Below are 26,197 nucleotides of genomic sequence, written 5' to 3' on the forward strand. Positions count from 1 at the left end.
TCAGCCTTAGGAAGGAATGAAACTTCCAGTTACAAAATAAGTAGGACGTGGGGATATAATGTCTAGAATGGCGACTGTAGTTATTAATACTGTGTTGCATACTTTAAAGTTGTTAAGAAAGTAGACCTTGAAAGTTCTCATCAAGAACTTCTCATCCAAATAAAGAGGGAGACATAGAGAATGGACTTGAGGACTTGGGGTGGGAGGGGGAAGCTGGGGCGAAGTGAGAGTAGCTTCGACATATATACAATACCGAATGTAAAGTAGGTGGCTGGTGGGAAGCAGCCGCGTAGCACAGGGAGGTCGGCTCGATGCTTTGCGATAACCTAGAGGGGTGGGATAGGGAGGGTGGGAGGGAGGCTCAAGAGGGAGGGGATATGGGGACATGTGTATGCATATGGCTGATTCAGTTTGTGGTGCAAGAAAAACTAACACAGTATTGTGAAGCAATTATACTCCAATAAAGGTCTATTAAAAAAAAAAGAACTTGTCATCCAAGAACTCATCAAGAAAAAAAAAATTTGTAACTGTGTATGATGACTTGTTAGGACCATTTCACAGTATTCCATATCAAATCACTGTGTTGGTGGGGGAGGGATAAATTAGGAGTTTGGGATTAAAATATACACACTACTGGGACTTCCCTGGTGGTCCAGTGGTTAAGACTCCATGCTCCCAATGCAGGGGGCCTGGGTTTGATCCCTGGTCAGGGAACTAGATCCCGCACGCTGCAACTGAGAGCCCGCATCCCACAACTAAAGATCCCGCACGCCGCAATTAAGACCTGGCACAGCCAAATAAGTAAATAAATATTTTTTAAAATATATGTACCCTGCCGATGCAGGGTACATGGGTTCGAGCCCTGGTCTGGGAAGATCCCACATGCCGCGGAGCAACTGGGCCCGTGAGCCACAACTACTGAGCCTGCGCATCTGGAGCCTGTGCTCCGCAATAAGAGAAGCTGCGATAGTGAGAGGCCCGCGCACCGCGATGAAGAGTGGCCCCCGCTTGCCACAACTAGAGAAAGCCCTCCCACAGAAACGAAGACCCAGAGAAGCAAAAATAATAAACTCCTACCCCCAACATCATCTTTAAAATATATATATATATATATATATATATGTACACACTACTATACATAAAATAGATAATCAACAAGGACCTACTGTGTAGCACAGGGAACTCTACTCAATATCTTGTAATAACTTGTAATGGAAGAGAGTGCAGAAAAATTATATATTTTTTATATATATGTATGTATAACTGAATCACTTTGCTGTACACCTGAAACTAACACAACACTGTAAATCAACTATATTTCAATAAGAATTTTTTTAAAAAATCATTACGTTGTACACCTGAAGCTAATATAACGCTATAGGTCAATTATACCTCAATTTTAAAAGCCCTTATATTGCATTTGCTGCTTCTCTGTCACAGCGCCGGCTCCCCCAGTCCTGCTCCCGGGAACTGACTCCCAAATAAACTAGCAGCACGTCCCACCCCCCCCAAAACAAAGGCATGAAGGAGTACCGCGGGCTGCACACAACACAGATGCACCTTGAAGACATGATGCCGAGTGAAAGAAGCCAGTCAGGAAAGGCCACATACCGTACGATTCCACTTACGTGAAATATCTAGAACAGGCAAGTTCACAGAACCAGAAAGTAGAGGTTTCCAGGGCTGGGGGTCGGGGGGGGTGGGCAGTGACTGGTAATGGCTGTAGAATTTCTGTTTCGAGTCATGAAGAAGTTTTGGAACTAGTAGTCATGGCTGCGCCACACCGTGAAAGTCACGAATGCCCCCAAATCACATGCTTCACACACGGTTAAAATGGCAAATTCTATGTTATCCTTTACCACAATTTTTTTTTTAAGTTTAAAAAAAAAAATCCCAGCTCCAAGCAGGTTACGTCAGCTCCAAGGCTCGTTTCTGAACCATAAATGGGTCACTGGGAGGATGAATAGATAAGGCACGGAAAGCTCAGGCTGCCCGGCCAGGAGCAGACACCCAGATGAATCTGCGCTTTATGACGACCACCCAACAAGGTGCACCGTGAGGGCTGGCGGCCAGGATGCTGCCCGAAGACGGGGATGCCGGGGACAGCGGGGGTGGGATGAGGCTGTGTAGCACTCTCCTCCCGGGCCTCGTGGCCCAACGGCGGCCGAGTGGGCTGTCCCTGCATTGCGTGTGGGAGGCGACTTGGCTGTCCCAGAAAGGCCAGAGGCCCCGAAGGATACTCGCTGCCCCAGGCAGGTGGAGGAAGATGCAGGGAAGGGGGTGCCAAGGCCCTGCCGCCTGGAACCAGCTCACAAGGTGGAGGGAGAGCCTGGCAACTGGGGTGAGCAGAACAGGGGCCCCCCAAACATGTCCAGGTCCTACTCCCCTCACTGTGAATCGGTCAGCTTCTGAGGGACACTGGAAGTCAGGCTGCACCCAGGGTGCTGGTCTGCCGACCTCACAACAGCAAGGAGAGCCTGGAGTATCCTGGCGGCACAGCGTCACCCCAGGCTCAGGGCAGTGGGGAAGCGACAGGAGAGGAGGTCCGGGGATGTGCAAGTCTCCACCGGCCTCGCCAGCTGTGAAGATCGAGGGGCCACGAGCCGAGGGGCGCAGGCGGCTCCAGAAGCTGGAAAGGCCAGGAAACAGATTCCCCCCTGGAGCCTCCAGAAGAAACTTCACCCAGTGGGACCCGGGTCAGACTTCTGACCTCCAGAACCGTAAGATAACAAGCGCGTTGTTTGTGGTCATTTGTCTCTGCAGCTCTAGGAAACGCACAGCAACTGGACGGGGGATGAGGAAACCCCGGGGCTCCGACAGCCCGGATGACCTCACTGCCCCATCCCTGCACTGGCCTGGTGCTGGGCGACTCACATTCAACCCTGCCCCTCAAGGGCGCCACTGCCCGCCAGCCTTGGCCGAGGTGGACCAGCCAACATGGCGCTTGCCCAGCCTCACCCCGCCAGGCGGGGCAAAGGAGACAAAAGGACCCCAACCTGGGGGGTTGGCCCCACTCGGGAGGGGGGCAGGGGGCAGGCCTCATCCCAGCTTGTTCCTGCTGCCAAAGAGGGTCAGAGTGAGCGGGCACACTTCAGAAGGTGGGCCTCAGTGGTGCCCAGGAAGATGCGTGATTCCACTGGGGGGCTGAGAGGCCTGAGGGGGTGGGAATCCAGCAGCCACAGTGAGGTGGAGCAGGGGAGGATGGAAGTGTCTTCACGACGCCAGGGCAAGAAGGATGTGCCCGCAACCCAGCCTTCAGGAATGTTCTCGCCCAGCGCCCAGGAAAGCACATGCAGAGTTCCCGAACATTTGCATACCTGAATGTCAGGTCGGGACCACAGGCTGCAGGGCTCCATCAGCCTCCCGCCCACCAGAGGTGGCCTCTGGACACCAGCTTCGCCCCTTGGGCAACCAAGGGCGGGCCCTCACCTGCCCAGGCACACCTGGGAGCTCAGCCAGGCAGCCAGAGGCCACCAGCCTCCACAGGGCGAGTCTCTCCATCTTCCCCTTGGAAGGAGGCCAGGCCTGGGACAGGCCACACCTGCACCAGGTGAGCACAGACCGGCAAGCTAGCAGGGACAAGCACCCCAGCTCAGGGATCCAGGCCAGCCAACAGGCCACTCCCGTACCCCTCAGAGGCCAGGGCAGTGACAGAGCCCAGCAGCTGTGACCTTGGATGGTGGGCCTCTGGTGCCCCGTCTGTCATACAAGGCCAGTAAGTCGTGCATGAGTGGAAGCAAAGGAGAACATCCTGGGGCATCCCTTCCTCCTTTCCTGGCAGTTTCCCAGGGACTCAGCTGCCCTCAGCTCGGGTGCGGCCTCAACACAGCCTGGGGTGCCTGGTCCCCAGCCCCTCACCCTGGCCGACTGGGCAGGCCACAGCACTGCCCCAGCCTAGGTCTCCACGTCTGGGAAATGGGGCTGACACCCCGACCTGCCCATCCAGGCTCTGGTGAGGCTGGGATGACAGCTCTGAGCCCTGGGAGCTGTTGCTACTATTGTTATTAAATACGGTTTTCTGATCTGAGAGTAAAAAACATCCCATTTCTGACCTTTGGGGCTGTGGGCCGATCTTGGAGGTGATCTGGTCCCAGGCTTGCTTTAACCTATGAGAAAAGGCCCCATGCTCCCCGGCCACGATAGTCACTCGGTCCAGCCATCCTGCTGGAAGCAACGGAAAAAGGCGGCCAACGCACAAGCTGGATGCTGGGCAGCTCCAGGGCGATCCCGAGAAGGGGCCAAGCTCTTAAGCTCCAGATCACCCCCACCCTGTCCGGAGGCCCTGTCCAGACCACAGTGAGGGGAGGAGGAGCCCCAGCAAGCCAGGCAAGCCAAAAACGGGGGCTCAGACAGCGGCCAGGGGGCCAGGAGCCCAGCGGATTCCATGGGTGGCGTGGCTCGGAGACCTCGCTGAATACCCCTGGGCTTCAGCGGAGACCCCAGGAAGGCGCCATCTAAGCAGTGGGGCCCCTCCGGACCCACCCCAGCCGCGCTGGTGAGCAGGTCAGGCTGGTTCACCAGCTCAGCTACCGCCTGCTGGACGAAGACTCCAGCTTCACTGAAGCGAAACAGCAAACATCGAACCTTTTCAATTCCAGGGCTTCTGGGTCCCTGAGGAGGTGGGAGGCCTAGAGGCCTCCCTGAGAAGATGCTGTGGGGCCCTCCAGCCAGGCAGGCCTAATGAGGTCACTGGGTGCAAGTCGGGCTTGGGATAAATGGAGCCGTGGGCTTGGGGGTGCCCAGCTGCCGGGGGTCAAGGAGGGTCACGGCAAGGAAGGCCGGACTTAGCAAGGCCCTGGGGGCCCCAGCAAGAAGCTTTTCAGCAGGAGGCGAGGTGAGAAGGTGAGGCCAAGCGTAGGCCTGGGGAGGGAGGGCTGGCTCGGGGGGTGAGATGGGAGAGACTGGGGCCAGCGGATTGCAGAAGGACAGAGATGGGGGGCGGGGGTCGCAGAGAAGGCCAGGGGGTGCTGGCCTGACGGGGGTGCTGGCCTGACAGGGGGTGCTGGCCTCACAGAGGGGCGCCTCTTCTGGGGCTCAGGGGTGAGGCTGGAGAGGGGAAAGCTGCTGGCTCCATGTTCTCTGGGCCCCAGGAGAGGTGGGATGCCCAGGAGGAGGGCGAGAGTGCCCTGGCAGCCCCACGAGGAGCCCTCCGGGCCTGGCTGGACACCCAAACCTGGCCCAGCCTGACCAGGCTCTGCCCCCCGGGGGATCTGAGCGGATGTCGGGGGGGAACCCTGCTCGCTCAGGCCTCCAGCACAGAGCACCAGAGAAGCTGGGTTAGGGCACTCACGCCTCAGGGGCTCTCTGCTCCAGTGGGGCAGCCTGGAGCCCGCATGGACGGCCACATGGAACCGGAGACAAACAGACCCATGCAAATGGCCTTCCAGCCGCAGCCTGGGCGGGGCCCAAGGCAGCTGCCCACGAAAACAACCATTGCTAGAAGTCACACTGTCCAGGCATGACACAGAATGGAGGGGCGGAGGCCCAGGGAAGGGTCTGACAAGGCAGGACAAGGCCGACAGAGCCAAGACTTGACCTCAGGACCCCCCGACTTCAGGCCCGCGGGATGCGGCCGCAGCCCGGGGGTGGACGTGGTGCTCAGCAGGTGAAACGTGCCCGGCATCTGACACACACTCGTGCAGCCCTCACCACCCTGCCTGGGAGGGGACCGTCCCCCCATCTTAGAGATGAGCATGCAGAGCTTCCACCACATGGTGAAACGACCTAATTTTCCACTGGCTCCTCCAGAGTCCACAGGGATTCCTCAGCCCCGAGAGGACCTGTTTCCTGGAGCTGGGCTACGTCATCAGGGCAGAGCGCCCAGAGAAAATCCTGGGTCCCAGTTCAAGAGAGCCTCACTGCAGCCTGGCTCAGTCCCACTGCTGCGTGCCCTTGGGCCAGCCCCTGTCCCTCTCTGGGCCAGCTTCCTCACTCTCCGTCCCTAAGGCACCCACTCTGACAACCCTGGGCTGTGAGGACCTGGAGATGGGGTCTTCCCCAGGGCACATGGGCCTCGGGTGGACAACAGAGAGGAGGCCACAGGCCCCGAGGTGTTGAGGAGCTTGGCTCCAGCAGATGTGAACATTTCCATGCATTACATATATTTACATACGTGGCAGACTTGTTCACGAGGACCCAGAGGGCTCAGCAGAGGAGCCTGCCAGAGGGAAGCAGCCTGACCCCGACGCCCTACACTGACCCCACAGAACAGTCTACCCGTGGACACCTGGTTATTCCCAGAAGCCTTCCTGACAAATCCTGCTGTGCCACGCGTGGTGGGGAGGAAACGGCAGAAACAGGCAGACAGGCAGGGGGTGCTGCCGGGCCCTCGCCCTCCGCAGGGAGCAAGGCCCCCCACGCAGCCCCTGCTGACCGGCCCCGATGAGGTCCCTTCTCGCCGGCCTCCTCCAGGGCTCCCAGGAGCACACGGGGCTTCTCCCCACTCTGGATCCTCCACACACCTGGGCCGGGCACCATCTAGGGCTAGATACCCTGACCGCTTCCCCAGGGAGGTCAGGTGCCGCAGGACAGTCCCGCTGGCTCCAGGGGGGCCTCGTCACCGCCTTTCACCACCAAGCGCCCTCCAGCCTGAATATTCCATCGTGTCGGTCAGCTCGCTGTGCCCACCTGCCTCCAGCGCCTGTCTGACCCTGTCCCGCCACAAGCCGTGCGGAGCACCTTCCCTCTCCCCACAGTGGCTGAGCACCTGTCCTCTGACAGCTTCTACAGCAAAGGCACCCAAGCCCTCTTCATCCCCTCCTTCCTGAACGGCTCCCCTGCAGCTCCGGCCCCAGTGCTTCCTAAGCCGCCTGCCCTGCCCCACCTCGCCCCCTCCTTTCCGGTTTCGGAGCCCAAAGGCAAGCCTAAGCCTGGCTGGTCAGTGTGGGCGGTGCTCCGGGGGGACCGGGGAAGCGGCCCAAAGTGCCTTCAGGAATCACTCACCCACCTCCTGCCCAACCTGCTCTTGATTCCCGGACAAATATTTGCCGAAGGTCTGGGCCGAGCCAGCCCCAGGCCCCAGAGGTGGGAGGGGCTCGCAGGCTCAGGGCGGGTGGGAGGCACACGAGTGGGACACACGTGTGGGGCACAGTGGTGTGTCCCGACTAGGACGGGCTTAGAGAGGACACACACCGAGTCCCGTGATGCTCGAGCCAAAACTTGAGGGATGAGGAGTGGCTCTAAGGATACAGGGTGGGCTGCCGAGTGACTGCAAGTGGTCCTAGGGACCTCCGGGGTGAGGGGAAGTCTCTAAAACTAGACTGTGTAACTTCACTAAAAAATCACTGGACTGTGCCTTTAAAATGAGTGAATTTTATGTCATGTAAATCACACCTCATAAAAGCTGGTATGAATTAAAGAATGTGGATTAGAAGCAGGCCAGGTGGAAGGCACAGCACACACATCAGTACGGAGGCCGGAAAGAGAGGAAGGGGCCACGTGAGCTGGTGACTGCCCGTGGGTCACGTGCCAGGGAGGACAGGAGGGGGACAGGCTCTCTTCAGGTCCTGGGTGGAAAAGAGGGTGGAACAGGGGCACAGGCCAGAGTCACCAAGTTAGAGCCCCGTCCTAACCCTAACCAGGCTGGGTGACCTTAGGCAAGGGGCCTAACTTCCCAGGGTCCTGCCCTGCATAACAAAAAATGCAAATGTCAGTAAGGCCAAAAAAAAAAAAAAAAAAAAAAGGTGGGGGAGAAACTAAACGAATGAAAAAAATGTTCCAGGACTTCCCTGGTGGTCCAGTGGTTAAGACTCCACGCTTCCAATGCAGGGGTGCGGGTTCAATCCCTGGTCAGGGAACTAAGTTTCCCCGTGATGTGCAGTGTGCACCCTGCCTCAAGAAAAAAAAAAGTTCCAAGTGAAAAGACAAAGGACAGACATGGGAAGATTCTGGTTACATGTGGCAAAAGCAGGGCCACTACAAGTCATGTATAAAAGACCCCTACGGATCCAGGGAAAGGGCGCCTCCGATAGAGAAAGGACATGAGTCGAAAATTCACATAAGGAGAAAGACAGTGAAATCATGCAAGAAACACTCAGCCTCACTAATCAGCTCAGAAATGCCAATTAAAACGGGATGTCTCAGGACTTTCCTGGTGGTCCAGTGCCTGGGACTCTGTGCTCCCAATGCAGGGGGCCGATGTTCAATCCCCGGTCAAGGAACTAGATCCCAGAGGCCGCAACTAAGAGTTCGCATGCCACAACTAAAGATCCCACATGCTGCAACTAAAGATCCAACGTGTCCACAACTAAAAAGATCCAGTGTGCGGCTACTAAAGATCCCGCATGCCAACTAAGACGCAGCACAGCCAAATAAACAGATAAATAGATATTGGGGGGGAAAAAAAACAACGGGATGTCTCCCTGCTCTCCAGCTGGCAAGGATTAAACCGCGTGCTCTGAGCTGTGGCTGACAGGTCCCTGGCACCTCTGGAGGGAGGGAAACCCTGCGACGGTCGTGGCAGGTTGGACTAGAGATGCTCAAGCTTTGGCAGGTGCCTACTGCCCCACTCAGCCTCGCTGGGAAGGGCACTGGTGGAGGTGGGCCCGGCCCTGCCCTTGGGAAGCTCAGAGTCGAGTGGGACAGCCAGACAAAGCTATCACCCCACAAATCAATGTAGAATTACAGATGGGAGCAAAGGTCACAAGGTAACAGTGCACAGCACCCCACAGAAGGATAAAGGAGGAATAGCTGGGCGGCAGAGACGGGGGTGGACTGTGGTGTGGGCAACCAGCCTATGCCTGCTGCTGTCAAGCGCCCAAATATACCGCTCTCTCCCCAACTCCGTGGGCGGCGATGCATGTTGGTAGTTTGAAATTGGGCATGACGGAAATAGCTATAAAAATTGGCAAATGCCAATTTGCGAATCAGGGTCTTTTGTTCCCTCCAGAGATTCAGTTGATTGTTTAATATTTCCCAGCATACCGTGTGTGAGGGCACACGCTGTTAGACAGTGTTTCTGAGAAAGGGATATTTAGGCTGAGACCTGAAGGATGCATAGGAGTTCCGTAGACGAAGAGTAGGGAAAAAGAATTCAAGCAGAGGAAACAGCATTTGCAAAAGCCATGAAGTAGGAAATGGGCAGATGGCGGGTATATTCCACCAAGTGGCTAGAGAGCAGAAAGTAAGGAGAAAGGGCAGGGGCCAGAGCATGGGGGTGCCAATATGCAGAGCAGAGATGAGATTTTAGGAAGGGAAGCCCTTGGAGGATTCAAGCCAGGGAGGACACAGTCAGCTCAAATAGGGTCCTAGAGGGACTCCCTGGTGCTCCAGTGGGTAAGACGCCATGCTCCCAATTCAGGGGCCTGGGTTCAATCCCTGGTCAGGGTGCTAGATCCCACATGCCGCAACTAAGACCCAGATAAATAAATAAATATTTTTTTAAAAAATAGGGTCCCAAGGATCACCTATTGTCTATGCTGCTGTGCACCCATGCACCCAGCACCCCTCCCTCCCCACCCAACTTAGGATCACAGCACCCCTTTTTCAGAGAGCTGCAACTCTCTGACGTCACAACGTGATACCGTGCAGCTTGCCCATCACAGCCCCCCGCCCACTGGCCAATCAGAGGACTCACAGCTCTGGCCAGAGATGAGCTGGCTCAAGGGGAGGACGGGCTACTCAGGGCAGAAGGGGAGAGAGGCACCTCTCTCTCTTCTGTGGGCATCTCAGAGCTGGGTGGACACAGGCTGCAGCCCGCCTGGAGGACAAGGAGAAGGCTGACTGCAGCAAGGACAGGGGCGGGAGAGAGTGGCCATGTGGCTGGCCGGCCCTCCACCCCTGGCTCCAGCATCTCTGTGGCTGGGTGAGGAGCCTCCACGGATGCGCCTGAGAGCGTCGGCCAGTTCTGTTCTGGATTTTACCACTCACCACTCAGAGACCCCTGCGCCCACCCCAGGGCCTTTTGTGAGCAAATCATCCAACAACTGCCAGAGTCTCACTTCCTTGCTTTCCTTTGATTATTTGATTTTCTTTTTCCTTATGAAAGGGCACATACATGGTAAAACACACAAAAAAACAAAAAATCACAAAGCTATTTGTTTTTGAAAAGTCAAATTCAAACCCTGCTTCTTATTCCACTGGGCACCCCTGGCTTGGACTCCGATCTCCAATGTGACCAGAGTCTCGTCGGCTCCGTTCCTGCCCTCGCAGCACAGGGAGCCTCAGCCCTGGCCTGCAAGGCACGTCCCCATCCAGGCAGGATCTGGAGATGGACTTTGGTCCCACGCGAAGAGCACGGCAACCAGCTCTACGCGAGGAATTCCTGGGTTCTGACTTCAAGATTAGGATCTTTGAGCATCCAGTGGCCCCCCAGGAGCTTGGTGTGGGCCACAGCAGCCAGCTGGCTGGGACTGGAGCACATCCCTGCCTGAATACCAACTTGGCCTCTGTGGCCACTGAGCTGTGTGGCCCTAGGCAAGTCACTTCTGCTCCCTGAGCCCCACTCTGGGGCCTCCTCTGTAAAGACAGGTTGACGGTTACACATAGGATTTCCCTCAGGCTGGGAACAGCACAAGCTTCAGGAAAACGGAGATGGAAAGGCGTTGCCTGTCCTTGGGGAAAACACGGGCCTTTCTACAAGAGGTAATAATTATTGTCGCAGCTAACATTTTGTTGAGTGAGTGCTGGGCTAAGCATGAACACCACCTCATATAATCTGCACAACAGGGACTTCCTTGGTGGCACAGTGTTTAAGACTCTGCGCTCCCAGTGCAGGGGGCCCAGGTTCCATCCCTGGTTGGGGAACTAGATCCCACATGCATGCCGCAACTAAGAGTTTGCCTGCCGCAGCTAAGGAGCCAACCAGCCACAACTAAGACCTGTTGCAACCAAATAAATAAATAAATATTTTAAAAATAAATAAAGTGATATTTTTTTAAAAATCTGCACAACTCCATAAAGAAAGTGCTACAATTCACCCCTTTTAACTCAATCAAACCTCAGTTTCCTCATCTGCTTATTGACTTGCCCAGGGTCACATGACTAATGAGTGGGTGTTGTCCTTGCCAGGAGATCAGCTCACAGACAAGGTCTAGAGCCATGGAACAGTGCCCCAGAGAGATAAGGACCCGATGGGCTGGAGCAGTGGAGGGGAATCCCCCTGAAGCACCCTCCCCTGGCCCAGGCTGGGGGGGGGGGAGGGAGGGTAATTCCCACAGGAGGGAGAGCTGAGCAAGAGCGAGTGGGGCAGGGTAGCGGGGAAGGTCCCCCAGGCGGAGAACAGTGTGCGCACACGCCCGAGAGGGAGGGGGAATGGCACGTTCCAAGTTCGTTAGCTCAAAACTGGACGCGTGGGCTTCCCTGGTGGCGCAGTGGTTGAGGGTCCTCCTGCTGATGCAGGGGACATGGGTTTGTGCCCCGGTCTGGGAAGATCCCACATGCCGTGGAGCAGCTGGGCCCGTGAGCCGTGGCCGTTGAGCCTGTGCGTCCGGAGCCTGTGCTCCACAACGGGAGAGGCCACAACAGTGGGAGGCCCACATACCACAAAAAAAAAAAAAAAAAAAAAAAAACTGGACGCGTGGGGAGGAATCCACAGCACCCGGTGCACAGAAGGAATCTGCAAAGCTCCCTGGAGAGTCAGCCCTTGAGAACTGGTGCTGTTCCCACCCTGACCCAAGTCACCTCCCGCTCCTCCAAGTCTTCCAGGCTTCCCAGCCACCCTGTCCAGGATGCTTCCTGGATTGGTTCCAGGGTCCATGGCTTCCCTCTTGAGAGACAGATCATTCTCCATGTCCTGGCGTGCTGGGTACCAGAGTGAGCACCTTCTCACCCAAGCTCTCCTTTTATCCTCATACCCACTCCTCCAGAAAGGATGATGGTGCCCATTATGCAGATTGGGAAAGTAAGTCTGCAACCCAGAATGTCTGGATCCCTCCAGGCAGCTCTATGGGCCAGGATACATCCCACAGCCTTCTCCACCTGGGGCCAGGTGCCAGGGGGAGGTGGGGGACAGCCAGGGGAGGGGAAGGAAACACAGCCCTGCCTTGAAACTGCTGAGAGACAGCAGCCGAGATGCCTGTGCTCTGTGGGGTAGGGAGGACCAGATGATCACCAAGTGCCCTCTGAGCCACCTGCAGGAAGTTCGCAGGCGTAAATAGTGCTGGGTTATTGCTTACCTCACAGGAGAAAACCACAGACGTTACAGACCCACCCAGGGGTCTCTAGGCCCCGAACCCCCAGCAACAGCAGGGCACAGTCATACACTAACCACTCAGTGCATCCAGTGTCTGAAAGGTAATAGGACAGATGTTTCCCTAGCCTTGGGGTGGGGCAGGAAGACGTCAAAGGGAAAATTCTAAAGAAAAAAAGCCAACCTATTCAAATGCATTTTTAAAAAAAACAAAAAAGCTTTTGTGACTATAAAGGGAAAAAGATTTGCAATGTATAAGACAAAGGGTTAAAAGCCTCTATACAAAGAGCTCTAAAACCAACAGCAAAAGACCAAGCCAAGAGAAAAAAAAAATTTAAATGGCCAATTAAACATTGAAACCAATCATCAAATTAAAAATTAAACCCATAATGAAATGGTTTTGTCAATCTGCTTGGTAAAAATTAAAAACGTTTGCCAACCCCAGGTGTAGGCGAGGGTGTGGCGAAATGGCGACGGATTCTGGGGCAGGGGAACATGTCCACCCTGCTGGAAGCTGGCCCGGCACTGCAAAGGCGATTTGGTGGCACCTAGTAAAAGCTGTTCTGGAGGTGCGAGCCCTTTAACCCCTAATTGCAGGTAAAGGACTGTACATCCTGGGTCTTCCTGAGAGACGGATGGAGCCCATCAGGATGGGTGAATCCAAAGGATGGGTGAATCCAAAGGATGGGTGACCACGTAGTTAAAAATGACCTCCCGGGACACTAAACGACAGAGAGGGGGGCCACCGTGTGTTAGGCTATAAAATAAAAGGACAGACTCTTTGGTGCAGTCTTTGTTTTTAAAAAACTTGTCTCTCTGCTTCAGCGTTTGCTTCCTTCGAGGCGCTCATTCTGCCCTAAACTCCAGGATTGGGGGTGGGCTTGGCGGCTTCTCCGGCTGGGCCGCCGGGACCCCGGCGCCCAGCGCACATCGGAGCCCGGGGGTGCGGCGGAGGACAGGTGGCTGCGGAGCTGCCTTCGAAGGCGGGGCGGCGCATCCCGTACAAAGACAGTCCCTGGGGCCGACCTCTGCGCTTCGACCTCTCCCCAGAGCTCGAGCCCTGGTCCCGGCCCTGGGAGTGGCTCGCGTCCCACAGCCAGGATGGAGCAGCTGAGACGCGCTCCCCTGACGCGCGGATCTGCGCTGGGATCCTCCGGTCTTAGATCCCAGGACAGAGGCAGAGACGCGAGGGGACTTCCAGGCCGGAGCTGGGGACCCTCAGGAACCCCGAGCCGGGGACGCTGAGGCAGGGGGAGTGGCGCTCCTACCCTCTCTGGAGCAGAGGTAGGGGAGGGCCTGCTAGGCATCCGGGCCGCAGGAGCGACCCCCTGGGCTCGGGCTGGCCCGGGACACCAGACGGCCCCAGGGCTGTCCCCACCTGGGGCCCCAGCTCACCGAGCATCTCCTTGCGCCGCTGCGTGTGCGGCTGGTCCGTGTAGACCCACTCGAAGTCGCTGCGGCCCGCGCTGTTGCCCATGGTGGGGCCGGGAGCGCGGCTCAGGGCTCGGCTCCCCTCCACCTGTCTCCCTGCTCTGCGCGAGGACCAGTTCGGACTCGGGGCAGGGCCTCCGGGGGCGGGGCCTCCGGGGGCGGGGCCGGGAGCGCCACTGCCACCAGACCTGGGCGTGGCCTTGTGTCGGGGCAGAGGCGGGTCCCCGGGGCTCTCGGAGCCTCAGTTACCTCGGCTGGAAAATGAGACTGTTAGGACGCAACCCGTGCAGAGTCCCCGGACCCCACGTTGTGTGGCGACGCCCCGTTCCCTCGGTTTCACTGAGGCCCACCCCCCCCGCCGCGGCTGAGCACCAGTTCTCTCCGCGCGGCCCAGGGCCACTCGCGCTCCTGCCATCCCTGCCCCTACAGACTCGCCAGTGAAAGCGCCCACCTGGCACGGGGCAGGGGTTGGAGGGTAGAGATTAAATGGATGCGACAGTGCTGGTAAACAGAAGGGGCTCGGGAAAGGTTCGCCACAGCGATTCTCCCTTCCCCTACCCACTCCTTTCATGCAATAAGGCAGAGGACAATGAGGTGTCTGCAGGTTCGAGGGAGTCAGTCAGCCCCACCCCTGCCTTCAGGGAAATCGAGCGACAGGGACACAGGCATGGAAGAGGCCTATTAATGACTCAGGGTGATACGTGCTATGACACAGGTAGGTCCTGGGACAGCTAAGGTTCAGTAGAGGGGTCTTTTGTATTAGGCTTCTAAGGATGAGTAGGAGTTCAACAGCTAAAGGAGGGCCAGGGCACTGGTGGTAGAGGGAACAGAAGCTGCAAAGGCTGGGACTTGGAAGAATCCAAAACTGTCAGAATGGAGAGTCTGGTTTGTGGGGAGTTGGGGCACAGGGCCCCTCACTTCACCTTCTCAGGGATTCCTCCCGGCCTCCTCTTGCTTCTTTGGAGCTTTGTATCGTGTACCTTGTGTACCTGGAGCCCAGCCTGTAGGAGCTGCCTAGGTAGCAGACTGGCCTGGCAGCCAGAGGTACCACAAGGTGGGCAGGTAATAATGGTGAGCCTCCCTCCAGCCTCCCGCAAGTCTGTGGGCCAGGGCCAAAGGCAGTCCTGGCATGAGACGGGAAGGAAGGCAACTGGGTGTGGGCATCTGGTGGCAGCCAGCCACTTGCCCCTGAGTCAAGGGTAGGAAAATGGGCCAACAGAGAGGCTGGATTCCCTGTCCAACAGGGAGACGCTTAGAGCCTAGGGTTGCCACCACCCCTTGCACCACCCAACAGTGTCGCCTACCTGGCTTGCACACCTCCAGGAATGGAGAACTCAGCACTCCCCAGGGCAACCTGCTCTATTCACAGCCAGAGGGACCCTCAGAAGTCGTCCCAGTGGCTGCCACTTTACAGATGGGTAAACTGAGGCTCAGAGATGAAGGGGGCCTCAGAATAAGCAGAAGAGCTGGGACAGGCCCCTGATCTTTGACTTTAAAAGCCCAAAGTCAGAGTGTCAGCCCCGTGTTACAACCAGTGAGATCTGAGTCCCAGCTCTGCCCTCTGGGGCACCACCATGCCTGCCAGCTCCCTCTGCCCAGGATGGAGATCAGCAAACCACTCAGAGATTGACCCCAGGACTCATATGTCCAGGTGAAACTAGCCCAATGGCTTCATTTTACAGATGAGAAAACTGAGGCCAAAGAGGGGACAAGTCAAAGAACAGACTGGAGAGAGACCTGAGAGTGGAATAAAAGTTCATGACTTCCAATCAGCTGCCATGGCCAAGTAATCCCCAATTCCCTGAGGTCGGCTTGAACCACAGAAACTCGGCTTCAAAATGATGAACCCACTCAGAGTACATGGGCTAGTCTCCCCACCAGGTCCCTGGTCCTAGAAATGAAAGAAACTGCATATTCATTTGTAATGTGGTGTCCTGGGTGGGATCCTGGACCAGAAAATGGGCAGTACGTAAAAACTAAGGGAATCTGAATAAACTATGGGCTTTAGTTAATAATAATGTATGAATATTTGGTTAATTCCTTGTGTATTAGATTATAATATATCCCTATATTTTAAGATAGTAAAATAAAGAGAATTGGGTGTGGAAGCTATGGAACCATCAATACTATCTTCACAGTTTTTCTGTAAATCTAAACCAGATGTTAAAGTTTATTTTAAAAATGAAGCGGGGCTTCCCCGGTGGCACAGTGGTTAGGAATCTGCCTGCCAATGCAGGGGACATGGGTTCGAGCCCTGGTCTGGGAAGATCTCACATGCCACGGAGCAACTAAGCCCGTGTGCCACAACTATTGAGCCTGTGCTCTAGAGCCCGCGAGCCACAGCTGCTGAGCCCACGTGCCACAACTACCGAAGCCCGCGCACCTAGAGCCCGTGCTCCGCAACAAGAGAAGCCACTGCAATGAGAAGCCTGCACACCACAACGAAGAGTAGCTCCCGCTCACTGCAACTAGAGAAAGCCCATGCTCAGCAACAAAGACCCAACACAGCCATAAATAAATAAATAAATATTTCTTAAAAAAAAAAAATTAAAGTGAAGTGTATGGACTTCCCTGGCGGTCCAGTGGTTAAGACTCCACACTTCCACTGCAGGGGTCACAGGTTTGATCCCTGGTCGGGGAACTAAGATCCCGCATGTAACAGGGTGTAGCCAAAAAATAAAAATTAAATTAAAATGAAGTGTATAAAATGTACATATGTACAGATACATACATGCATAGATACATACATATGTATACAGATACATATATATGTGTGTGTGTGTATATATATATATATGTAGTCGTTGTTAAATCCCTAACAATCTTGGAAAACAGTGACTTTTGTGGATGGAAACCGAGAGGAACCCAACAAGGCCAGCCACTCTTCCATGGCTCCTGCACACCCTCCACTCCCCCACTTCCCCTAAGCTGGGTACCAGCCCCAGTAGGCAGGGTTCACTGACCCCCAGGAGGGACCCTGATCGGAGACTCTTGGTCAGGGTGCTCTGGTGTCTTCAGCTGCCTGTGAGAAGCAGGAAGCACCTACGCCCAGAAGTCTTGACTACAGTGTTTGCTGCCCCAGCAGAAAGTCCTCTCCTGCCCCATGTTTGCAGAAAACAGGCCAGAATGCATTCCACACAGCACCTCCCAGCCCTCCCCAAAGCCAGCTGAGTCTAACAGCCCGTGACCCAGAGCCGGCCAACGTCGGAGAGAAATCACTCCACGAAAAAGGGCAACCACCCCAAGAATGGGAGGAACTTCACACCTGGGAAAACAGAACTGGACTGAGGAATGAGAGTAACATCTCCCAGGAGACATAAAGGGCTATTCCAACCTATTAAAATAAACAAACACACCAGAGGTGAGCAGGTATGTATTGCTTCTTTAAAAAAAAAAAAAAAAAAAGGGCTTCCCTGGTGGCGTAGTGGTTGAGAGTCTGGGAGTCTGGGAACTGGGCCCGTGAGCCATGGCCGCTGAGCCTGCGTGTCCGGAGCCTGTGCTCCGCAACGGGAGAGGCCACAGCAGTGAGAGGCCCGCATACCGAAAAAAAAAAAAACCTTCAGGACTTCCCTGGTGGTCCAATGGTTAAGAATCCTCACTTCCACCACAGGGGGCACAGGTTCAATCCCTGGTTGGGGAACTAAGATCCCACTTGCCACATGGGGCAGCCACAGGAGAAAAAAAAAACCTCTACTGAAATGAGAGGGACTTCCCTGGTGGTGCAGTGGTTAAGAATCCGTCTGCAATGCAGGAGACAAGGGTTCGAGTCCTGGTCTGGGAAGATCCCACATGCCACGGAGCAACTAAGCCCGTGCACCACAACTACTGAGTCTGCACTCTAGAGCCCGTTATCCACAACTACTGAGCCCGCATGCCACAACTACTGAAGCCCGCATGCCTAGAGCCCATGCTTCACAGCAAGAGAAGCCACCGCAATGAGAAGCCCGTGCACTGCAACAAACAGTAGCCCCAACTCACCACAACTAGAGAAAGCCCACACGTAGCAACGAAGACCCAACGCAGCCAAAATAAATTAATTAATTTTAAAAAGAAAAAGAAATGAGAGCTGGGGGACAGGAACAGAAACCCAACATCCTTTTAATGAGATTTCTAGGAGAGAGAATGAAGGAGAGGTGACATTTACCCCTCCCCTGCCTTGTTTTCTTCAAAGAAGCCATTTCCTACTAAAATTATAATTTAATTATATGCACGTATGATTCTGCCAACCTTAAATAAATTGTTACATCATGTACTTATTTATTTGCTTATTGTCTGCTCCCTCCTCTCCAGTGTCTTGTTCCCTTGGGTTCACCCCTTGCATCCCTAATGCCTAGAAGAGTTCCTGGCACAGGAAATGACCTTAATAACAATTTGTTAAATGAAAGAATGAATGGGGACTTCCCTAGTGGCACAGTGGTTAAGACTGCACGCTCCCAATGCAGGGGACCTGGGTTCAATCCCTGGTCAGGGAACTAGATCCCACATGCATGCCACAACTAAGAGTTCACATGCCGCAACTAAGGAGCCCATGTGCTGCAACTAAGGAGCCTGCCTGCTGCAACTAAGACTCGGTGCAACCAAATTAATTAATTAATTAAAAAATTTTTAAAGCCTACAAAAAAAGAAAAAAAAGGAGGGACTTCCCTGGTGGGCAGTGGTTAAGAATCCGCCTGCCAATGCAGGGGACATGGGTTCGAGCCCTGGTCTGGGAAGATCCCACATGCTGTGGAGCAACTAAGCCCATGCACCACAACTACTGGGCCTGCGCTGTAGAGCCCGCGAGCCACAACTACTGAAGCCCGCACACCTAGAGCCCGTGCTCTGCAACAAGAGAATCCACCACAATGAGAAGCCCACACACTGCAACAAAGAGTAGCCCCTGCTCAACGCAACTAGAGAAAGCCCACGCGCAGCAACGAAGACCCAGCACAGCCTAAAATAAATTTTAAAAAAAAAAGAATGAATGAGTCACATCAAACAAGTAATAACTGAGGATTTCCCCAGAACAAAGGAAAGACATGAGTCTTCAGACTGAAAAGTGTGTCGTCAAGATGAAAACTTGGTTCAGCCAGTTTGGAAAAAACTGCAGCAAAACCTGCTGAAGCTCCACGTCCATCCACCTCATGAAGTGGGACTTTCACAGCGGGGTGCGTCTTGCAAAGAAATGAAAATAGGCACTCGCCAAAGACATGTGCAGGGATGTCCACAGCAGCTTTACTGGTAGGAGCCCAGTCCTGGAGACAACACCAACCTCCAACCACAGGAGGATGGACAGACGTCTCATGGCAAATCCACCTGCTTGAAGGTGTGCCGCAATCAAACCACGGCACCAAAACCTACACCAACGTGGTGTATTATCTGAGCTTTTTAAATTTACTGTATTTCTAATGCTTTGACATCTTGGGGCATTGCTGACCCTGAAGAGACTGCCCTCCAGGGCTGGCCAGTTCCTAGAGATGTAAATGCTTGGCCAGGGAGTGTGCCTTCCATAAGCAAACTCACCTACCTCCAGCCCACCACCTGACCTACCTACCTGCTCTGTACTCAGGGCCAGTATTCCCCTGCCCAAATCACCCCAGGGCCAGGTACCAGGCAACTCGACAGACAACCTGAATAAAATTATTCAAACTAACCAATGCTAAGCCTGCTGACCCTGCCTCATCCTTCGTGGAAACTACAATAAAGGCTCCTGCCCTGCTTTCCCCTCACGCCCGGGGCTCCTGACCCTGGTGCTTCCCCGTGTGGCCCTGGTGGCACTGCCTCTGCTCTTGGGAACCATGCAGGACAAACTGTCTTGTCAAGGGCAGTGGCCTCCTGATCTCTTGGCCTCACCACACCTGAATAATAATAAAACCTACATTTTAAAACAATTGGTGCAGCAAGCAGGGTGGTTTGGCCTCAGACTAAAAAGATATGCTCTTGGGGGCTTCCCTGGTGGCGCAGTGGTTGAGAGTCCGCCTGCCGATGCAGGGGACACGGGTTCGTGCCCCGGTCCCGGAAGATCCCACATGCCGCGGAGCGGCTGGGCCCGCGAGCCATGGCCGCGGAGCCTGTGTGTCCGGAGCCTGTGCTCCGCAACGGGAGAGGCCACAGCAGTGAGAGGCCCGCGTACAGCAAAAAAAAAAAAAAAAAGATATGCTCTTGGAATACTAACTGGTCCCACCAGGTGGCAGTGGTGGCAGTCTGGGAGGGTGGCGCCACCTGCTGGCAACACTTGTGCTTGGTGCCGCTGCCGTTGGGGACTGGCCGGACGTGGCCACAGTTCCTTGAGCTCTGGTCTGAGCCATTACTTGCCTAGATTCCGGGAGGACGTTCCCAGGGTCCCCCTTTTTCTTGGTTGACCAGCTAAGTTTACAAAGGCCCCTCCAAAGGGAAGGAGGTGTGACTTCCCGCTAAGTGCTGTGGCCGGGCCTGACCGGGCAGCACTGATACGTGTGCACAAACTGAGCTGCCGTGAAAGGTGCCCTGCCTTTCAGCCCGGCCCATGGGGCAGAGTCGTGCTCTTCAGAGCCACGCTGCCAGGGCGCCCACCCCAGGGACCGTGGCACCCTGCAGGTCCTGGGGGAAGGGCCATCGTCACTGTGTTGTTTGCCTTGCTGCAGTCCCATTTTCCCCCTGACCCAGAGGAATAGGAGGGACCATACTGGTGGAGACCTGGGGCAGGAGGGAGGCAAAAGAAGCATCCCAGGTAGTGGCTGCTACCTAGAGGCTGACAATTGGGCCCCTTGTCCCTGCCCATTTTTTGCTTATCGGCCCAAGAGAGAAACTAAAAACCACAGAATCAAGCAGCTAAAAGCCTCAAACAGAAAAGAAAAAGAAAAAGAAAAAAAGCAGGGGTGGGGGAAAAGAGAAAAAAAGGAAGAAAAAAGAAAACCCTAGATACAGGGGGAGAAAGCAAAAGGTGAATAAATAAATTACATATCTTATAAATATATAAATATATTTATAAAATATATAACAAATTTTACATAGTACGTATTTTAAAATATTTTAAATATATTTATAAAATATATAATAAATTTTACATATATACATAAATTAAAGGTCCATAGTTTGACCCAACTGGAGATCCAAAATTTAGACACTAACAATTTATAAAATAAATTATATATATCAATACATAACTACACATAACAAAAATACCACAGAATTTATATAACAAAAAGATTAAAAAGCACCAGTTGGCTTTTGTGCTTCTATAACATAGGTTCTAAATTAGCTTTAGTGTTTGCTGACATCACCCACTGACAAACCTTCATGGGCCTTAATCAATACTGGGGCTCAAATGATTGTCATACCTGGGGATCCCACGAAATTTGAACACTGTGGCCCCTATAATCTTAGGAAAGAAACTGAATATAAAATAGAGGGGAAATAGATATACTTCACTTTAGTGGTAGCCTTGCCTAAATTTCCCATACTCATAGTACTTTTTGCCCTAAAATATCTCATATTGAGCAAAGACGCTCTAACACTATGAATAATAAAATTAAAGTCTTTGGCATCTACAAATTGACTTGATAAAATGGGACCCCACAGACCCCCAGTTAAAATAGTTAATATGACACAATGTAAGTTAAAACAGGGCCCTCAGGGAGTAAAACTTTTATATAAAACCTAATTAACAAAGAGTGATTATCCCCACTGCTTCCATTTCATGACCCAACTTTGCCTATTCTGAAACCTGGGAAAAAGAAAGTGTTCCTCCTGGTGGATTCACAATAGTAAAGCTGTGGTTCATGCATTAAGGCCCTTGACCCCATATCCGATTTTTTAAAGAATATTTATTTATTTATTTGGCTGTGATGGGTCGTAGTTGCGGCACGTGGGAACTCCATTGCAGCATGCATGCAGGATCTAGTTCCCTGACCAGGGATCGAACCTGGGCCCCCTGCACTGGGAGCTCAGAGTCTTAGCCACTGGACCATCAGGGAAGTCCCTCCGATATTATTAAAGTCACTCCCTCCACCCAATCAAGACCAGTATTTCTTTTGCTCTTACAGATTTGGCTGCTATGCTCTGTTCAGTGCCTATATCAACAGCCTTTCTGCCAGTCTGCCTTCAACCCTTTAGAGTTGAAGGACACACACACACCTTTCGCAGGCTACCCATGGGGACTTGGACAGCTTTGCCATCACCTCTACATGAGAACACCCACTCCCCAGTGCCTTCCCCTACTACACCCTCCAGCTTCCCAGCAGGACCACGACGACTGCCCCTTCCCCTTGGTTACACACACCACCACTCATCCTCACAGACTTTACCAGACGGTCACCTCATGCCCCCAGCAACTGCCCCCCAAAACACACCAGGATAATATTGTAGAAAAACAGGGCTTCCCTGGTGGCGCAGTGGTTGAGAGTCTGCCTGCTGATGCAGGGGACATGGGTTCGAGCCCTGGTCTGGGAAGACCCCACATGCCGCGGAGCAACTATCCCCGTGAGCCAGAATTACTGAGCCTGCGCGTCTGGAGCCTGTGCTCCGCAACAAGAGAGGCCGCGATAGTGAGAGGCCCGCGCACCGTGATGAAGAGTGGCCCCCACTTGCCGCAACTAGAGAAAGCCCTCACACAGAAATGAAGATCCAGCGCAGCAAAAATAAATAAATAAATAAATAAATAAAATTAAAAAATATATATTGTAGAAAAACAGACAACAGCAACAAATCATATGTATCTCTTATATTAATATTTTTAACACACTCTGATTCCACAGAGATATGGTTAGAGACCCTGGAAATTTCAGATCTGTTTTCTGGGGTAATGCCATATAAACGAGAACCTTCGGTACGGACCAGCCTGGAAGGACTCCTAATACTTGCTACTTGTGTCCTTCCTTCCTCTTCTCACAATAGGAACCCAGGCCCCACTCTCTAAAATCCTCCTCTATCATCTCCCCAGGGTTCCTTAAAATGATGTCCAAGCATCACAGGGCCAATTATATTCATCATGCCTATTTATTTTCTGTAATTCTAATGCTCTGGCATCTTGAAGCCTTGTTGACATTGAAGAGACTACCCACCTCCCAGGGCTGGCCACATCCTAGAGATAACAAACTGGGAGTGTGCTTTCCACACGCAAATTAACCAATCCCAAGCCCAGGAGCCACCATACTAAAGAATAACAAAGTAACGATGTCAAGACTTACTATGAGACAATATGTCCTTGGTGAAAGGACAGACATGTAGACCCACGGAACAGAACAAAAAGCCCAGAAACAGACCCCACACAAATATAGTCAGCTGATCATTGACAACAGAGCAAAGGCATTCAATGGAGAAAAGACAGTCTCTTCAGCAAAGGTTCTAGAACCACCGGACGCCCACATGCAAAAGAACAAATGAACCTAGGCACAGACCTCACACAAAAAATTAACTCAAAATGGATCACAGACCTAACTGTGAAGTGCAAAATGATAAAACTTCTTCAAGAAAACATAGGACGGGGCTTCCCCAGTGGCGCAGTGGTTGAGAATCTGCCTGCCAATGCCGGGGACATGGGTTCGAGCCCTGGTCTGGGAAGATCCCACATGCCACGTAGCAACTAGGCCCGTGAGCCACAATTACTGAGCCTGTGCATCTGGAGCCTGTGCTCCGCAGCAAGAGAGGCCGCAATAGTGAGAGGCCTGCGCACCGCGATGAAGAGTGGCCCCCACTTGCCGCAACTAGAGAAAGCCCTCGCACAGAAACGAAGACCCAACACAGCCATAAATAAATAAATAAATAAATAAATAAATAAATTTTAGAAAGGGGAACAAACCACTCAAAAGTCATAAGGAGAGTGTGTTTCCTAAAAAAAAAAAAAAAAGATTTGGTCACGTTTTACTATTCTCCCACTGGAGATGGGGGAGGGGGAATCAGTCATATTTAATAAACATCTCTCTCCTCAAAAAAAAAAAAAAAGAAAACATAGGACGGACTTCCCTGATGGTGCAGTGGTTAAGAGTCCACCTGCCACTGCAGGGGACATGGTTCGAGCCCTGGTCCAAGAAGATCCCACATGCCGCAGAGCAACTAAGTCTGTGCGCCACAACTACTGAGCCTGTGCTGTAGAGCCCGTGCTCTGCAACAAGAAGCCACCGCAATGAGAAGCCTGCGCACCACAATGAAGAGTAGCCCCCACTCTCTGCAACTAAAGAAAGCCCACGTGCAGCAACAAAGACCCAACACAGCCAAAAAATTCATTCATTCATTCATTTTTTAAAAAAAGAAAACAGGAGAAAAATCTAAATGACTTTGGGTTTGGTGATGAGTTTTTAAATACAACAGCAATAGTACAATCCATGAAAGGGAAAAAAAATTATAGTTTCCACTTTATTAAAATTTAAAATGTTTGCTCTGTGACACTGTTAAAAGAATGAACAGACAAGTCACAGAGGAGGAAAAAATATTTGCAAAACACATATCTGATAAAGGACTTGTATCCAAAACATACAAACTACTATAAAAAGTCAACAAGGGCTTCCCTAGTGGCGCAGTGGTTGAGAGTCCTCCTGCCGATGCAGGGGACGCAGGTTCGTGCCCCGGTCCGGGAAGATCCCACATGCTGTGGAGCGGCTGGGCCCGTGAGTCATGGCCGCTGAGCCTGCGCGTCCAGAGCCTGTGCTCCGCAGCGGGAGAGGCCACAGCAGTGAGAGGCCCGCGTACCGCAAAAAAAAAAAAAAAAAAAAAGTCAACAATAAGAAAACAAATGACCCAATTAACAAATGGGCAAAAGATCTGAACAGATACCTCACCATAGAAGATATACAGGTAGCAAATAGCTTATGAAAAGATGCTCAACATCATGCTTAACAAATTAAACAATAATGAGATACGACTGCACACCTGTTACAACGGCTAAAATCCAGAACACTGACCCCACTAAATAATGTCAAGGATGTGGGGCAACAGGAACTGGGCTGCATCCATACAGTGGAATATTATTCAGAGATAAAAAGAAATGAGCTAATAATTCGCAAAAAGATGCGGCTGACTCTTAAATGCATACTGGTAAGTGAAAGAAGACAGTCTGAAAACACTGTGTGACTCCAATTATAGAATATTCTGGAAAAGGCAAAACTAGTGTGAATACAAACAGAACAGTAGTTGCCAGGTGTGCTGAGGGTAGAGTTAGGGATTGATAGGGGGTAGTAGGCAAAGCTCAGGGGAATTTTTAAGGAGGCGAAATTATTGTGTAATAGTAACTATAAGACATTAGCAATTGTCAAAACTCGTAGAACTTTATATCACAGAGAGTGAATCTTAATGCATGCAAAAAGCCATTTAGGAGGTATGGATCCCAGGATGCAATGCAGAATATGACAAAAGAATCTAATTGTCTTAAAAATGGGTGAAACAACCTCACTGAAGGGCCTGGGGGAATAAGGTGCTGACCTAAGTAACACTGGAAATGTGTACAGACTGCAAGACTAAAGGCAAAAGAACTGTACTCTAGTTGATAAAGTTGTTTCCTGTGGGGACATGTGTTAACAATTCTAGAACCACTCTACAAGTATCCTGGAATTGAACAATTAAGTAAATAAGTGGCAGATGGTAAGAGCCAGGTTTCTTGCTGTTGGAGTGGGATGTTAAGATAAGCAAGGGCAAGAGGCTGAAATGTTCCAGGCAGTAATGGCTTAGGGTTGGAGACATCAACATAAATTTATGTTTAGCTTAACATATACACAATGGTTACATGTTGAAATAGTAAAAGATTGCCTTGCTTTGTTAGCTCTGAGCACCTAGAAACAAGGACATCCCAGCAGCTACGATCACATGTGATCTTCATTTCTAATACCCTTCTCCAGTGAAGAACCCGGGCTTCTTGGAGAAATGGCAGATGGTATGACTAGGGCTAGAAATATACAAGATGAGCCTGGAGCATCCTGTAATGGCTGAAAGTAAGGAAGTGCTCAACACACACAGACACACACACACACACACACACACAGAGTGACGGGGGCATCACAAAGAGACCCGGGAGCCAACCACAAGAGTTCCCAATGGCCAAAGCTAGGACAATTTGAGCAATAAAATAAAGTAGCATTGAATCATTAGAGACATGCAAATCAAAACTACATGAGGTACCACCTCACAGCGGTCAGAATGGCCATCATTAAAAAAGTCTACAAATGACAAATGCTGGAGAGGGTGTGGAGAAAAGGGAACCCTCCTACACTGTTGGCGGGAAGGTAGACTGGTGCAGCCACTATGGAGAACAGTAACAAAGTTCTCTAAAAAACTAAAAATGGAGTTGCCATATGATCCTGCAATCCCACTCCTGGGCATATATCTGGAGAAAACTCTAATTCAAAAAGATACATGCACCCCAGTGTTCATACCAGCACTATTTACAATAGCCAGGACATGGAAGCAACTTAACTGTCCATCGACAAAGGACTGGGTAAAGATGTGGTACACATGTACAATGGAATATTACTCAGCCATAAAAAAAGAATGAAATAGGACTTCTCTGGTGGAGCAGTGGTTAAGAATCTGCCTGCCAATGCAGGGGATACGGGTTCAAGCCCTGGTCCAGGAAGATCCCACATGCCACGGAGCAACTAAGCCCGTGCGCCACAACTACTGAGCCTGCACTCTAGAGCCCACGAGCCACAACTACTGAGCCCACATGCCACAACTACTGAAGCCCACACGCCT

At 52.4% G+C, this 26,197-nt stretch overlaps 1 protein-coding gene across 3 annotated transcripts in view; it reads right to left on the reverse strand.

Moving 5' to 3' along the window:
* Window positions 1–26,197, reverse strand: part of DEGS2 (delta 4-desaturase, sphingolipid 2) — a 64,949-nt gene that overhangs the window by 6,516 nt on the left and 32,236 nt on the right. For 2 of the 3 annotated variants that reach the window (XM_082617221.1, XM_082617220.1), the window contains exon 1: window positions 13,523–13,749. The exons of the other annotated variant lie outside the window; for it this stretch is intronic. In XM_082617221.1, coding sequence (XP_082473347.1) covers window positions 13,523–13,604 — 82 coding nt within the window. In that variant the 5' untranslated portion in view covers window positions 13,605–13,749. Of the gene's footprint in view, window positions 1–13,522; window positions 13,750–26,197 lie in introns of those variants that run through there. 3 annotated transcript variants of the gene reach the window in all.

Source organism: Mesoplodon mirus (genome assembly GCF_964341445.2).
Source record: "Mesoplodon mirus genome assembly, chromosome: 4".
Lineage (NCBI taxonomy): Eukaryota > Metazoa > Chordata > Mammalia > Artiodactyla > Ziphiidae > Mesoplodon > Mesoplodon mirus.